Consider the following 14,755-nt stretch of genomic DNA (forward strand, 5'->3'; position numbering starts at 1 on the left):
ACTGTGTACGAATGCTGGCAAATGGAAATTTTCTGATCACCCCTTATATTTACAGAATTTAAAAATATAAACTGCTGTCATAATCTGTGAATTAAGCGGTACAGTTTGAAGCAGGGCAGTATCCCTACTTTCAAGACAACGTTGTGAAGGAAGGGTTGGTGTTAGAATGGTGGAGATGAGCTCTAATGACACAGTAGTAGTGGAAGTTTTCGTTAGTACTTTTAAACAAGGTGTGGTCAAACGAGCAGCTTGCTTGCCATCCTAACATACTTTTACAAAACTGGTTTATCGTTGCAGTAGAGCTTGCAGTGAGTGCTCATTATCAAATCCATCCTCGAAGCCCTTCTCCTGACCACAAGTCGATGTTGCTATTGTGGAAAACTTCAGTGCATGTTGTGGTGGTGGTGGTGGTGGTGGTGGTGGTGGTGGTGTGTAAAAGAGAGTTGGAGCAATGAGGAACAGTCGAACTTGGAAAACAGAGAACTGTTTAGAAGATTGTTTTTGCAGGCACCTGAACGTTCTGCTTGCAAGCTTGTTTCCACCATAGCGCTTTCTAACCATGTTGTGTGTCGAATTCTCCACAGAGACCTCCACTTTCATTCATACTTGATGGTTACTGTTCAAGAACTGTCATCATAGGACTGGCAAAATCGATTATAGGCATATGAAATGTTGATTCAGAACTCAAGATGCACATGCTTTGTTTAGCGACAAAGTGCTGTCTACATTTCTGCACGTATTAACAAGCACAGTATGTGTTAATGGAGTGGTGTGAACTGGAGGGAAATTCATCAGGTGCCTCAACGCAGTGAAAAAGTAACAATTTTGTGTGCAAACAGTACTGAAGACATCGTGGGCCTTATTATTTTGATGGGAACTACCGTGCTGTTAGCATCAATTCTGACCAGTATGTCAGCATTGTACAACATTTTTAAAACTACGTCTTCAACAAATATATTTGGCAATAGTGTGGTTTCAGCCTGATGGTGCCACGACTCACACTCCTAGAAATTCTATTACGGTTTTGAGGGAAATCTTCCGCAAGCGCCTTGAAGCAGGTCGCATTCGTACAACAGTTGCTTCAGAAAGATATACAAAACTTCAGTAACTGGCTGTAGCCCCCCTGCGGGTTCGAGGGTAAGATTAGGCCCGTGGTATTCCTACCTGTCGTAAGAGGCGACTAAAAGGAGTCTCAAACTTTTCGGCCTTATGTGATGGGCCCCTGTTGGGTTTGACCTCCATCTCTCAAAATTTTTCCGAAGAGCGAGCCGATTGGGGAAGGGCGCCTTACTTGGTGCATTGTGTCCATCTTGCATTGAGATCTTTCTCCAGCTTATTCGTTGTTGCATTGCAGTCCCGCCTGCTCTCCATCTATTGGGCATGGATACGTTCCTGTGTGCAGTTTCCGCCGTGCAATGTGCAGTGCCACTTTCTGCACTAATGGCGACCGTGGACTACATGTCACCTAAAATCCAGCACGGTAGCCAGTCCGTTGCGGTGGGGCTGCCATGTATCCTGGTGGGGCTGCCATGTACCCTGTTGGTTGTAGCCCCCTGACAACACAGGGGTCGATCTGCTGATGCCTGCACCGTTTACTCCCCATGTATGCCAAGGAGTAGATGCCTATCTCCCTGGGGCATCAGGACTCCCGGCAATGGCCATCCTGCCAGGTGGCCCTTGCTGTGGCTGGGTGGCGCCCGTGGGGAGGGCCCTTGGTCGGAGTGTGGCATCAGGGTGAATGAAACGCAATGAAGCGTGGCACATCATCTCTTGCTGGTGGACAGCCACCAGCAGTCTCTAAGCGTTCGAGGGCTCATTTTAAAGGTAACGTTTATGACCCCAAATCGTTCCCCTCCCTGGTCACACCATGGGAGGAACGAAAGGCAATGAATGACAGTGAATCGTATTCGCCGAGGTATCTCGTCTGTACCAGAGCTGATGGGGAATCCATTCTATCTGTGAAGCCTCAGTTCTTTGTAGAGCATTTAGAGGACAAGTTTGGGGAGGTGGAGGGCTTGTCCAAAATGCGGTCCAGTTTGGTATTGATAAAAACCGCATCCAGATCTCCTTTTACAGTCCGATGACGAGCTGCGCGCCAACTTAGAGCGACGAGGTGTCCATTTCGTCAGGTGCGTCCACCGGGGTCCGAGGGATCATCAAGTTGCCACCGTTGCCTTCATCTTGGCCTTCGAGGGTGACACATTACCTGAGAAGGTCAAGGTGATGGTCTACCGTTGTGATGTCAAACCCTATATCCCCTCCCCGATGCGGTGCTTCAAGTGTTGGAAGTTTGGCCATATGTCTTCTCGCTGTGCTTCCATCCTCATCTGTCGCGATTGTGTGCGACCATCCCCTCCTGATACTCCATGTGCCCCGCCTCCCATCTGTGTCAACTGCGGGGAGCACCATCCCCCTTGCTCGCCGGACTGTAAGATTCTCCAGAAGGAGCGGAAAATAATGGAATACAATACTCTGGATAGGCTGACCTACACTGAGGCTAAGCATAAGTTTGAACAACTGCATCCAGTACGCATGACGTCCACTTATGCTGCCACTGTCGCTCCTCTTACAGTTCCCATAGCTGCACCACACACCGTTAGCTCTCAGAGCCAGAGAACCACACCTGCCCCCTTGATGGTGGTGGGGGGGGGGGCACTTCACTCCCTGTTGCTCCTGCTCCATCTACTTCAGGAGCAATGCCCCCCCAACCATCGGGGACATCGGTTCCCCCTTCCCAGACGGAGAAGCGTAAGACTTCTTCGGCTCCTCTCGCCAGGAAGGGGTCCCTTGGGGACCTCCCTTCGCAAGTTCTGACCGGTACAAAAGCAGACACCCGCAAGTGGCTCAAACAACCACCAGTCCCTGGTTGTAGGGCCTCACGGTCGTCGTCCGTCGCTGAGCTGACAAAGTGAAGCCCTCCCAGCCTGAACCACCGAAGGCACAGCGAAATAAGCTGAAAAAGAAAAAGGTACCCAAGAATCCCGACATTGCGGTGACACCCGTCCCACCGCTTCCTACAAGCTCAGCTTCTGAGGACGAGGTCGAGATTCTGGCGTCTGCTGAAGACCTGGATCTCGCCAGTCCCTCAGACGCCATGGATGTCCCTTGTCCGGGTTCTGAATCGGTGGCAGCGAGTGAACAAGCGGCGTAAATTGCCTTCCTAGTCCCTTCACGCCTTTCTCAGCCATGGACAATTTCATACTCCAGTGGAACTGCAGCGGTTTTTTCCAACATCTAGCTGAGCTCTGACAACTTATCAGCCTTCACCCTTTCTTCTGCATTGCTCTTCAGGAAACTTGGTTTCCAGCAATGGGAACCCCCGCCCTCCGTGGCTATCGGCGTTATTATAAGAACCGGGCAGCTTATGAAAGGGTGTCTGGTGGCGTCTGCATATATGTCCTTCACTCTCTTCACAGCGACTCTGTCCCTCTGCAAACACCTTTAGAGGCTATCGATGTTCGAGTGTGGACGCCACAGGCTGTTACCGTCTGCAGTCTTTACCTTCCTCTGGATGGTGATGTCGCGCAACATGTCGTGGCTGCGCTGATAGCCCAATTGCCGCCACCTTTCTTGTTACTGGGCGACTTCAACGCCCACAACCCTCTGTGGGGTGGGTCAGTTGCAACAGGTCGAGGCACCACCATTAAGCATTTATTGGCACAGCTCGATCTTTCCATTTTAAATGATGGTGCCGTCACACATTTCAGCGTGGCACATGGCACGTACTCCGCCATCGACCTTTCGATCTGCAACCCTAGCCTCTTACCTTCTGTCCAATGGAGTGTGCATGACGACCTGTGTGGTAGTGACCACTTTCCGATCTTTCTGTCACTGCGACAGCGTTACTCTTCTGGGCGCCCTAGGAAATGGGCTATGAATAAGGCTGACTGGGACTTGTTCTCTTCCATTGCCGCTATTGAGCTTCTCTCTAATGACGCCATTGATGCGGTGGTTCACTCGGTCACCACCAGCATCGTTACTGCCGCAGAATCTTCCATTCCCCGTTCTTCTGGGTCCCCTCGGCGGAGGACTGTGCCTTGGTGGTCGCCTGAGATCGCTGACGCGATTAAAGATCGCCGGCGGGCGCTACAGCATCACAAGCGACATCCCTCCATTGAACACCTCATCACCTTCAAACGGCTGCGTGTGCGGGCCCGCCGCCTTATCCGCCAACGCAAGCAGGAGTGCTGGGAGCGGTATGTCTCCACCATTAGCCTCCATGTCTCTCCATCGCAGGTCTGGGCCAAGATTAGACGCCTCTATGGCTATCGGACCCCTGTCAGCGTCCCTGCGCTCTCACTGAATGGAGCAGTTAGTACTGACTCCGACGTAATTACCCACTGGCCTTCCGCTCCATTAAAGAGCAGATGGAACGTCGGAGCCTTTCCTTTCACACCCACCATCATGAAACCTACAATGTTCCATTCAGTGAGTGGGAATTTCACAGTGCCCTAGCCGCTTGCCCTGATACCGCTCCTGGGCCAGATCGCGTCCACTGTCAGATGCTGAAACACCTTTCAGTGGACTGCAAGCGACGCCTGCTCGACCTTTACAACCGTCTCTGGGACGAGGGTGAGTTTCCGTCGCAATGGCGGGAAAGCATTGTCATCCCGTTTTAAAACGTGGCCAGAACCCTTTGGAGGTGGACAGCTACCGCCCCATTAGCCTCACCAACGTTCTTTGCAAGTTGCTAGAACAGATGGTGAGCCGACGGTTGAGTTGGGTTCTCGAGTCGCGGGGCCTTCTGGCTCCGGCTCAGGGTGGGTTCCGTAAAGGCCACTCTGCCGCCGACAATCTGGTGAGCCTGGAATCAGCCATCCGTACAGCCTTTGCGCGCCGTCAGCACGTCGTCGCTGTCTTTTTCGACATGGCGTCATCACATCCTATCTACGCTTCATGGATGGGGTCTTCGGGGTCCACTGCCTATCTTCATCCGAAACTTTCTGTCGCATCGTACCTTCTGTGTGCAAGTCGCAGCCTCCCATAGTTCCTCCCGAGTCCAGGAGAATGGGGTACCACAGGGATCTGTCCTCAGTGTCTGCCTGTTTTTAATTGCAATAAACGGGCTCGCTGCAGCGGTAGGCAATTCTGTCTCCGCTTCCCTGTATGCTGACGACTTCTGCCTCTACTATAGCTCCATTGCCATTGCAGCTGCTGAACGTCAGCTGCAGGGCGCTATCCGCAAGGCGCAGTCTTGGGCTGTAGCGCATGGTTTCCAGTTTTCGGCTGCCAAGACCTGCGTTATGCATTTCTGCCGGCGCCGAACAGTCCACCCTGAGCCGCGGCTTTATCTTGCCGGCGAACTTCTTGCTGTAGTGGAGACACACAGGTTTTTGGGAGTTGTTTTTGATGCCCGGTTGACTTGGCTGCCCCATATTCGGCAGCTTAAACAGACGTGTTATCGGCATTTAAATGCTCTGCGATGCTTGATCCACACCAGCTGGGGCGCCGACCGATCTGTGCTCTTACGGCTCTACCAGGCATTAGTCCAGTCCCGTCTGGATAATGGGAGTCTGACTTATGGCTCAGCTTCCCCATCTGCGTTGCGGGCGCTGGACCCAATACTACACAGCGGGATATGACTTGCCACTGGTGCTTTCCGGACCAGCCCTGTGGACAGCATACTTGTGGAGGCAGGTGTCCCTCCACTGCGGTTGCGGCGCCAACATTTACTGGCCGCTTATGCTGCCCATGTTTTTAGCTGGCCTGGGCATCCAAATGATCGTCTTCTGTTCCCGCATTCGGTCGTCCACCTGCCAGAACGTCGGCCCCAGTCAGGTTGTACAATCGCAGTCCGCATCAAAGAGCTTCTCTCCGGTCTTGGAGTTTTCCCCGTTCCACCTTCTTTCCGGACCCCTTTGCGTACACCCCCATGGTGTGTTCCTCGCCCTTGCCTTCGGCTCGATTTGGCACAGGGCCCGAAGGACTCAGTCCCTCCGGAGGCCTTCCGCCGCCGCTTTCATTCCATGCTAGCCACGTATCAGGGCTCTGGCGTTGTATACACTGACGGTTCGGTGGTTGCTGGTCGGGTTGGTTATGCTCTCACTCTAGGGGACCACTATGAACAACGATCCTTGCCGGCTGGCTGCAGCGTTTTTACTGCTGAGCTGGTCGCCATCTTTCGTGCCCTAGAGTATATCCGATCCTGCTCAGGTGAGTCCTTCGTTATCTGTAGCGATTCCCTGAGCGGCTTACGAGCTCTCGACCAGTGTCTCCCGCGTTCTCGTCTGGTGATGGCTATCCAGGAGTCCCTGCATACTCTTGCCCGTTGCGGCCGCTCTGTGGTCTTTGTGTGGACCCCAGGCCACGTTGGGATACCCGGCAATGAACATGTAGACCGCCTGGCGAAAGAGGCCACCAGTAAACCATCTCTGGACGTTGGCCTCCCGGGGACTGATTTGCGGGCAGTCTTCCGCCGCGAAGTTCTCTCGCTTTGGGACACTGAATGGCGCAATCTGCCCACGCCAAACAAACTCCGTCCTATCAAGGCGACGACGGGTGTGTGGCGGTCATCCATGCGAGCCACTCGCAGAGATTCAGTTGTTCTTTGTCGGCTCCGCATTGGCCACACCCGGCTGACACACAGGACCCTCCTCTGTCGTTGCGGGGCGGCTTTGACAGTGGCCCACATTTTGTTGGCCTGTCCCCTTTTAGCTGTGGTCAGGCAGGCATTTGCGCTGCCTGATATGCTCCCTGCCCTTTTAACTGATGACTCTGCCATGGCATGCGTAGTTTTACGTTTTATTCGGGCAGGGTTTTTTTTAATTTAATTTGAGTGTTTATGTTTTTTGTGTTGATTCGGGCCTTCGGCCTACGATTTTAAACTGAGTTTTTAATGTGTCTCTCGGTGGTTGGCTTCTCCTTTTTTTGTTGCTATGGTCGGCCAACCACCGTCACACACTGTGTGATTTTATTTCGTTTTGTCTGGTCTTTGTCTACGTTTCTCTTGTTCTGTGACGTCTGTCTACTATTCTGTTGAACTTTTTTTATTCTCTGTGGGTACTTTTAGTATTTGGATAAAGAGACCGATGACCGTAGCAGTCTGGTCCCTTGAATCCCCCAAACGAACCAACCACCTGGCTGTAGATTGAGTTAACAGTGAGGGAGATACCTTGCAAGACCCGTTGTTTAAAACCTCATATAATTAAGTTACAGTTGTACTCTACTAATGCCAGAATATAATTTTTTTCTACTACTATTTTAAAATTAACCTTGAAAGTTAGAGAGACTTTCCTGCCGCAGCTTGTGTTATGATACATTAAAGGTTTAACGCAATAAGACAATTATTAGAAGAAAATACCAAGTGCGTTGGGATGTGTACAGGGTGGTCCATTGATCGTGACCGGGCCAAATATCTCACGAAATAAGCCTCAAACGAAAAAACTACGAAGAACGAAACTTGTCTAGCTTGAAGGGGGAAACCAGATGGCGCTAAGGCTGGCCCGCAAGATGGCGCTGCCATAGGTCAAACGGATATCAACTGCGTTTTTTTAAAAATAGGGACCCCCATTTTTTAGTACAAATTCTTGTAGCACCTAAAGAAATAGGGACCACTTTTCTTCGCTTCGTGATAGATGGCGCTGTAACAGTCACAAACATATGGCTCACCATTTTAGACGAACAGTTGGTAACAGGTAGATTTTTTAAATTAAAATACAGAACGTAGGTACGTTTGAACATTTTATTTCGGTTGTTCCAATGTGATACATGTACCTTTGTGAACTTATCATTTCTGAGTTATGTCACAGAGCACAACTCTCTTTTCTCCCAAGGTCTCTTTAATTTTCCTGTAGGCAGTATCTATCTTACCCCTAGTGAGAAAGAGTGTAAATAAAAAACGTTGTAAGTTTTATTTTTTCCCCAAAAACGCGTTGTCAGTGCTACTGTGTTCTTGGCACTCCGTTGCAAGTCCCCAGACTTGTTCCAAGTGTCAGATCAAGCGAAAATGTTTCAAACTTTCATCACTAGGAGGTGCATGGTCTTTTTGCCAAGCAGTGTTTCCCTCTGCAGTACTGTCAGCTAAAGATGTGAACCCATTCTATGTTATACCAATGCGTGCAACTGCCTTCTTTGATTTTAAAGATGCTGCTGAAACGCTGTTACCAGTGCAGGTGTGCAAGAGTTCCAGGCGCAGTGTCTCATACTCAGCCACCTCGAATAGCAGTTAATAACTCTTTCTCTGAAACAGAAGAATGGAACAAAAGTATTGTATTCAAAAGTGTAAACAGCATGGCTAATATATGACATGTCGTACTTGATATGTAAGACCAGTCATGTTTATCAGTTGCAAAACAAGTTAAGGATGTTGCCATTTCTCCCTGAACAGAATGGGAAGTTTTACAGTGAACTTTGCAGCATCTGATCCAAAGAACGGAGTTGTGAAAGAAGCAGAAGTCAATACTGAGGGAATTCTTTTACAAAATTTTGTTGTTCTCTTTAAAAAAAATATATAATAAACTTGCTTAGCGCCGCCTGCTTCGTTCACCTAGACATTTAATCGAATTTTCATGTTGTTCACAAACTGCAACATCTTTTAAGCTTTTCTCGCAAATTAAGACCATATATAAGCATGGTCCTTTCCTAATGTACTTCTGACCAAAAAACGATTCTGGTAGCTGACTTCCAAAGTTTTTGTTAATAATGACTTTTGCATTATTGTGGACATATTTCCATAGCAATTTTAATCCCCTAACATATATTTCTTTATATGTAACCGTGAAGTGAAATACCAGTTTTCATAAATTTAAATTAATTTTTTTTAATGTAACGAAATATTTTCTTAAACATTTTCATCCCCTATTGCACTCCCTTAGGAGTTGAATTTTCAGAAACACCGAAACACGAGTTTTTTATTTTTTCTAACCGAGAAGTCAAATACCAATTCTCATAGCTGTAGGCTTAAAAATACTTTAGTAGTTGTTCAGTAATTATTTATTTTCAAAGAAACTTTCATACACTGTTTTTAGCCTCTTACTTGTTGAATCTCCAAAAATGCTGAAACGCTTATTTTATATTTTCTGACTGAGAAATCAAGTACCAATTTTCCTAGTTCTAGCTTCAACGTTGCCTTAATAGCGACATATTTTCAAAAAGCCTTTCATTGCCTATTTCACCCTTTTAGGAGTAGAATTTCGGGCAATACCCTCTTATCGATTCCCATATTAAGATCCACATCCTCTGCAAACATCAAGTTTCTATCCTTAGTGGTTTGGGCTGGACGATGACGAATCAATGAATCAGTCTGACCCAACTTCACACCCCTTAGAGGCTGAATTTCCAAAAACAGTGAAACGCGTATTTTTCATCTCTAACCGAGAAGCCTAACACCAATTCTGAGAGATTTATATTTAAAAATGCTTTCGCAATGAACTATTTTCGTAAAAAGTTTCACCCACTATTTCACTCCATTATGGGTTGAATTTCCAAAAACAATGATATGCGTATGTTCTATTTCTAACAGAGAGTCCAAATACAAATTTTCATCCATTTAGCTTCAAAAATGCTTTCCTAATAAAATATTTTCATAAAAAATCTCATCCCCTATTTCAGCCCCTGAGGAGTACAATTTCCCAAAGACACTGAAACACGATTTTCTTATTTGTAATCGAGAAGTCAAATACCAGCGTTCATAGATGTAGCTTTAAAAATACTTTAGCAGTTCTTTAATAATGACAGCGTATATTTTCAAAAAAAAGCTTCCACCCACCATATCAGCTGAAACAGGTATTTCGTTATTTGTGACCGAGAAACCAAATACCAATTTTCGTACGTGTAGCTTCAGAATTACTTTAATAGTTACTTTTCTTAAAAAAAAGTCCTTCATTCCACGTTTCACCGCTTTGGGGTCGGAATTTCGAAAAATCTCATCGTAAACGACACCTACAGTATAAGATTCACACGTTCTCCAAATTTCAAGTTTGTATCCTTTGCGGTTTGGGCTGGGCGGTGACGTGTCAGTCAGTTAGTGCCTTTTATACATAGAGAGGGTGAGAAATCGTTTTTGTTGCTACAGCTGTACTAGTTAAAATATTTTTGTACTGGTATTGTCACAGATAAAACGTACTGCCTCTGAATTAAAGGCACATGGAACAAAGACTTCCTTATTGGCACTTAGAGGTGGTCAGTTTCCTTATATCGCACATCGAACGCTCTGAATAATTTATTTATTTGCTAATTTGTGTCATTTTTCCAGCGATGAGGTGGGGAGCATAATTTTGTGGTATCAGAATACCTTCCCAGGTTTTTTGGATACAAATAAGCTACACTACTGGCCATTAAAATCGCTACACCAAGAAGAAACGCAGATGATAAACGGGTATTCATTGGACAAATATATTATACTAGAACTGACATGTGATTACAATTTCACGCAGTTTTGGTGCGTAGATCCGGAGAAATCAGTACCCAGAACAACCACCTCTGACCGTAATAACGGCCCTGATACGCCTGGGTAATGAGTCAAACAGAGCTTGGATGGCGTGTACAGGTACAGCTGCCCACGCAGCTTCAACACGATACCACAGTTCATCAAGAGTAGTGACTGGCGTATTGTGACGAGCCAGTTGCTCGGCCACCATTGACCAGACATTTTCAATTGGTGAGAGATCTGGAGAATGTGCTGGCCACGGTAGAAGTCGAACATTTTCTGTATCCAGAAAGGCCCGTACAGGACTTGAATATGCGTTCATGCATTAACCTGCTGAAATGTAGGGTTTCGCAGGGATCGAATGAAGGGTAGAGCCACGGGTTGCAACACATCTGAAATGTAACGTCGACTGTTCAAAGTGCCGTCAATGGGAAAAAGAGGTGACCGAGACGTGTAACCAATGGCACCCCATACAATCACGCCGGGTGATAAGCCAGTATGACAATGACGAATACACGCATCCAATGTGCGTTCACCGCGATGACGCCAAACACGGATGAGACCATCATGATGCTGTAAACAGAATCTGGATTCATTCGAAAAAATGACGTTTTGTCATTCGTGCACGTAGGTTCGTCGTGGAGTACACCATCGCAGGCGCTCCTGTCTGTGATGCAGTGTGAAGGGTAACCGCAGCCATGGTCTCCGAGCAGATAGTCCATGCTGCTGCAAACGTCGTCGAACTGTTCGTGCAAATGGTTGTTGTCTTGCAAACGTCCCCATCTGCTGACTCAGGGATCGAGACGTGGCTGCACGATCCGTTACAGCCATGCGGATAAGATGCCTGTCATCTCGACTGCTAGTGATACGAGGCCGTTGGGATCCAGCACGGCATTCCGTATTACCCTCCTGAACCCACCGATTCCATATTCTGTTAACAGTCATTGGATCTCGACCGACGCGAGCAGCAATGTCGCGATACGATAAACCGCAATCGCGATAGGCTACAATCCGACCTTTATCAAAGTCGGAAACGTGACGGTACGCGTTTCTCCTCCTTACACGAGGCATCACAACAACGTTTCACTAGGCAACGCCGGTCAACAGCTGTTTGTGTATGAGAATTCGGTTGGAAACTTTCCTCATGTCAGCACTAACTTATGTTGCAGGTCCTGTACGGGCCTTTCTGGATACAGAAAATGTTCGACTACTGCCCTGGCCAGCACATTCTCCAGCTCTCTCACCAATTGAAAACGTCTGGTCAGTGGTGGCTCGTCACAATACGCCAGTCACTACTCTTGGTGAACTGTGGTATCGTGTTGAAGCTGCAGGGGCAGCTGTACCTGTTCACACCATCCAAGCTCTGTTTGACTCAATGCCCAGGTGTTTCAAGGCCGTTATTACAGCCAGACCGAGCGAGGTGGCGCAGTGGTTAGACACTGGACTCGTATTCGGGAGGACGACGGTTCAATCCCGCGTCCGGCCATCCTGAGTTAGGTTTTCCGTGATTTCCCTAAATCACTCCAGGCAAATGCCGGGATGGTTCCTCTGAAAGGACACGGCCGACTTCCTTCCCCATCCTTCCCTAATCCGATGAGACCGATGACCACGCTGTCTGGCCTCCTTACCCAAACAACCAACCAACCAACCATTGCAGCCAGAGGTAGTTGTTCTGGGTACTGATTTCTCAGGATCTATGCACCCAAATTGCGTGAAAATGTAATCACATGTCAGTTCTAGTATAATATATTTTTCCAATGAATACATGTTTATCATCTTCATTTCTTCTTGGTGTAGCAATTTTAATGGGCAGTAGTGTATTTTAGATTTTCTCTTATATTGCTTGTGTGGATGACCATGCACGAGGTTGGGAGGGAATGAATGTATTTGTGTAAGACTTATTCTTCCCCTTTTGTTTACCATTTCCATTCTTTCTAATATTTGTATGGCACTGATAACCTCGCCTTTGACCACCCAAAACACACACACACACACACACACACACACACACACACACACACACACACACAGACACACACACACACACACAACATTTTCCACTTCCACTCTGCATGTTAATTGAAAATGGCAAGAGTTTTTGACTTATAATTTCTTTTCTTTTCCATTCCAGGAGAGCCATAAAAAGGGTCGTACCCGGAGAACGATAGACATTTTGATGAAGGGACTGGACAGGTCGGAGGCCCCTCGGGAGTTAGGCGAACTCGACAGGAAATGTATTACGGACTCGTGGCAGGAAGACTTTTGGAGGAAGTGTAACAGTGACTCAGAAAAGAGAATTCGTTCTGGGAATGTAAAGAATTTGACCAATCGGCCTTCCACCAGTGCCAGACTACCTGTTGATGCCCAAATAGGTAAAGGAAGAGAGAATTTGCTAATGAAAGCGGCGGCATCATTGAAACTATCTAATCTGTTCTACAGTGCAAATCATTATACTTTGCCTTCATTACAACCTGTTGTGATGGTAGATAAATTACATGATGAATCTACAGAGTTAACAGCACAACGTGCTGTCAATGGTACTACCGTAGCTACATCCAAGCCCGGTGAGAGGAGAAAATTTTTTGTAACTGAACCAAAGTGGCCGACTCGCAGCAGCGGTTTAAATGGGAGAGTCAATGGAGTATGCAACGGGAGGTATTTGCCTAGCTCAATTCGTATTAAATTTGGAGGTAAGAAAGATGCGAGATTACTGGGAAAAGGAAATGGATCTCATGCTCCGAACAGCAATCCATTGGCTACATCTACACCAGCAGAGAGAAGAAATGTTTTTGTAGCTGATCGGAACGGTCATACTATACAATATGAAGAAATGAAAAGTGCCGCTTTGCAGGAGAAAAGAAGTGGGTCCGAGGAAACTGTACTTGGTGAATCTAGGTTGTCCAGTAATGGAAGACGTAGCTCGAAGCAAGTGGCTGACTGCAGTGCGGAGCTAGATGAAGAAAGAGCCGCGCTATCAACACGTATCCAAGTGAATGGAGTACATGAAGGGAGCAGCATTTGGAAAGAAACCTTGCCCTCGAGGAAACCTGGACCAGGTGGCTGTGCAAAGAGAAAGACTTCTCCCATTAAAGACAACGGCATTGTTAAAGTTAGGAGGACAGATGAACATTCAGAAGAATATGAAAGAGGTACGCGAAGTTGTGTACGTGGTTTGTTTGAAGATCAGTCAGAAGGATGCGAAAAAATACTCGCGGATGTAAATGAACTGCAACGTTCTCAGAATGGCGATATTGTTAATCAGTCTGGTCCAACCAGGGAGGCTGTACAGTGTGAGCAAGAGAGTTCTGTTAAAAGTAGTAGGAAAAGTGTAACATCCGCACTAGAAGTTGGCGTTAGCGGTCGTCTGTCTGGGAATGTAGCGAATAGTGACTGTGATTCTTCCACTGCAGACTGTGACACGGTAGAGAGCGCAGCTGAATCAAATGTACCAGGTTGTGAAAATAAAACGAGTAGTGACGATTGTCAGAGCGCTTCATATGCCGTGTCTTCCTCTTTGCAACCAGTGGTTGTGCTCAGAAAGTTAACCTGCGACGAAATCAGACATTATACCTCGGAAAGGCTCACACCGAGAGAGGAAACTTCCCAGAAGTGTGTTGAACAATCTGGAAGCATAGATAATTTGGAGATATCGAGTGAACCGTCTCTGCTTTCCTTTGAGAACAGAATGTTTTCTGATGGTTGCATGAAAGGCTACAGGAAGTCGTATGGTAAGAAAAGCAAGTTTTTCAAAGGTGATGCGGCATCACTTGGAGGCCAAGGTAATGGGCAATCATGTGAGCAAGAGAGTCCAGAATCTGGAAGTGAAGAAAGTGTGTTAAGGACAATATGGCCTAAGCCTGCAACAGAGTTGCGCCTCCCAGATTTGGAGCGAAACAGTGTGGCCAACAGCCTACGGAATTACAGTTGTAATGGTGTGAGAGAAAACGCGTTGGACAAAATTGTCGGATGCGCTGATGCAGAGAACTTTGTCTCCAAACGCGGGAACGATAAAGTGACCCCAAATTCTGGTTTCGGCAACGGAGAAGTTGTAGGACCAGATATCTCTTCAGCCGAAGCAGTTCCGCCATTTAAAATGTCAGCCTCTGATAACAGGTAAGTAAAATATAATTTTGCTATTACTACAACAACATAGTTATTTTTAAATAAGTTGTAAGTTATCAATGTGTCGATGATCGCCGGACAGTGTGGCCGAGCGGTTCTAGGCGCTTCAGTCTGGAACCGCGCGACCGCTACGGTCGCAGGTTCGAATCCTGCCTCGGGCATGGATGTGTGTGATGTCCTTAGGTTAGTTAGGTTCAAGTAGTTCTAAGTTCCAGGGGACTGATGACCTCAGATGTTAGGTCCCATAGTGCTCAGAGCCATTTGAAC

General features: G+C 47.2%; 1 protein-coding gene across 2 annotated transcripts in view; it reads left to right on the forward strand.

The window, feature by feature from the left end:
• LOC126109669 (uncharacterized) overlaps positions 1 to 14,755 on the forward strand; it is a 359,871-nt gene that overhangs the window by 156,606 nt on the left and 188,510 nt on the right. For both annotated transcript variants that reach the window (XM_049914720.1, XM_049914719.1), the window contains exon 4: positions 12,498 to 14,479. In XM_049914720.1, the coding sequence (XP_049770677.1) occupies positions 12,498 to 14,479 (1,982 nt within the window). The remainder of the gene's footprint in view (positions 1 to 12,497; positions 14,480 to 14,755) is intronic.

Source organism: Schistocerca cancellata, chromosome 12, assembly GCF_023864275.1.
Source record: "Schistocerca cancellata isolate TAMUIC-IGC-003103 chromosome 12, iqSchCanc2.1, whole genome shotgun sequence".
Lineage (NCBI taxonomy): Eukaryota > Metazoa > Arthropoda > Insecta > Orthoptera > Acrididae > Schistocerca > Schistocerca cancellata.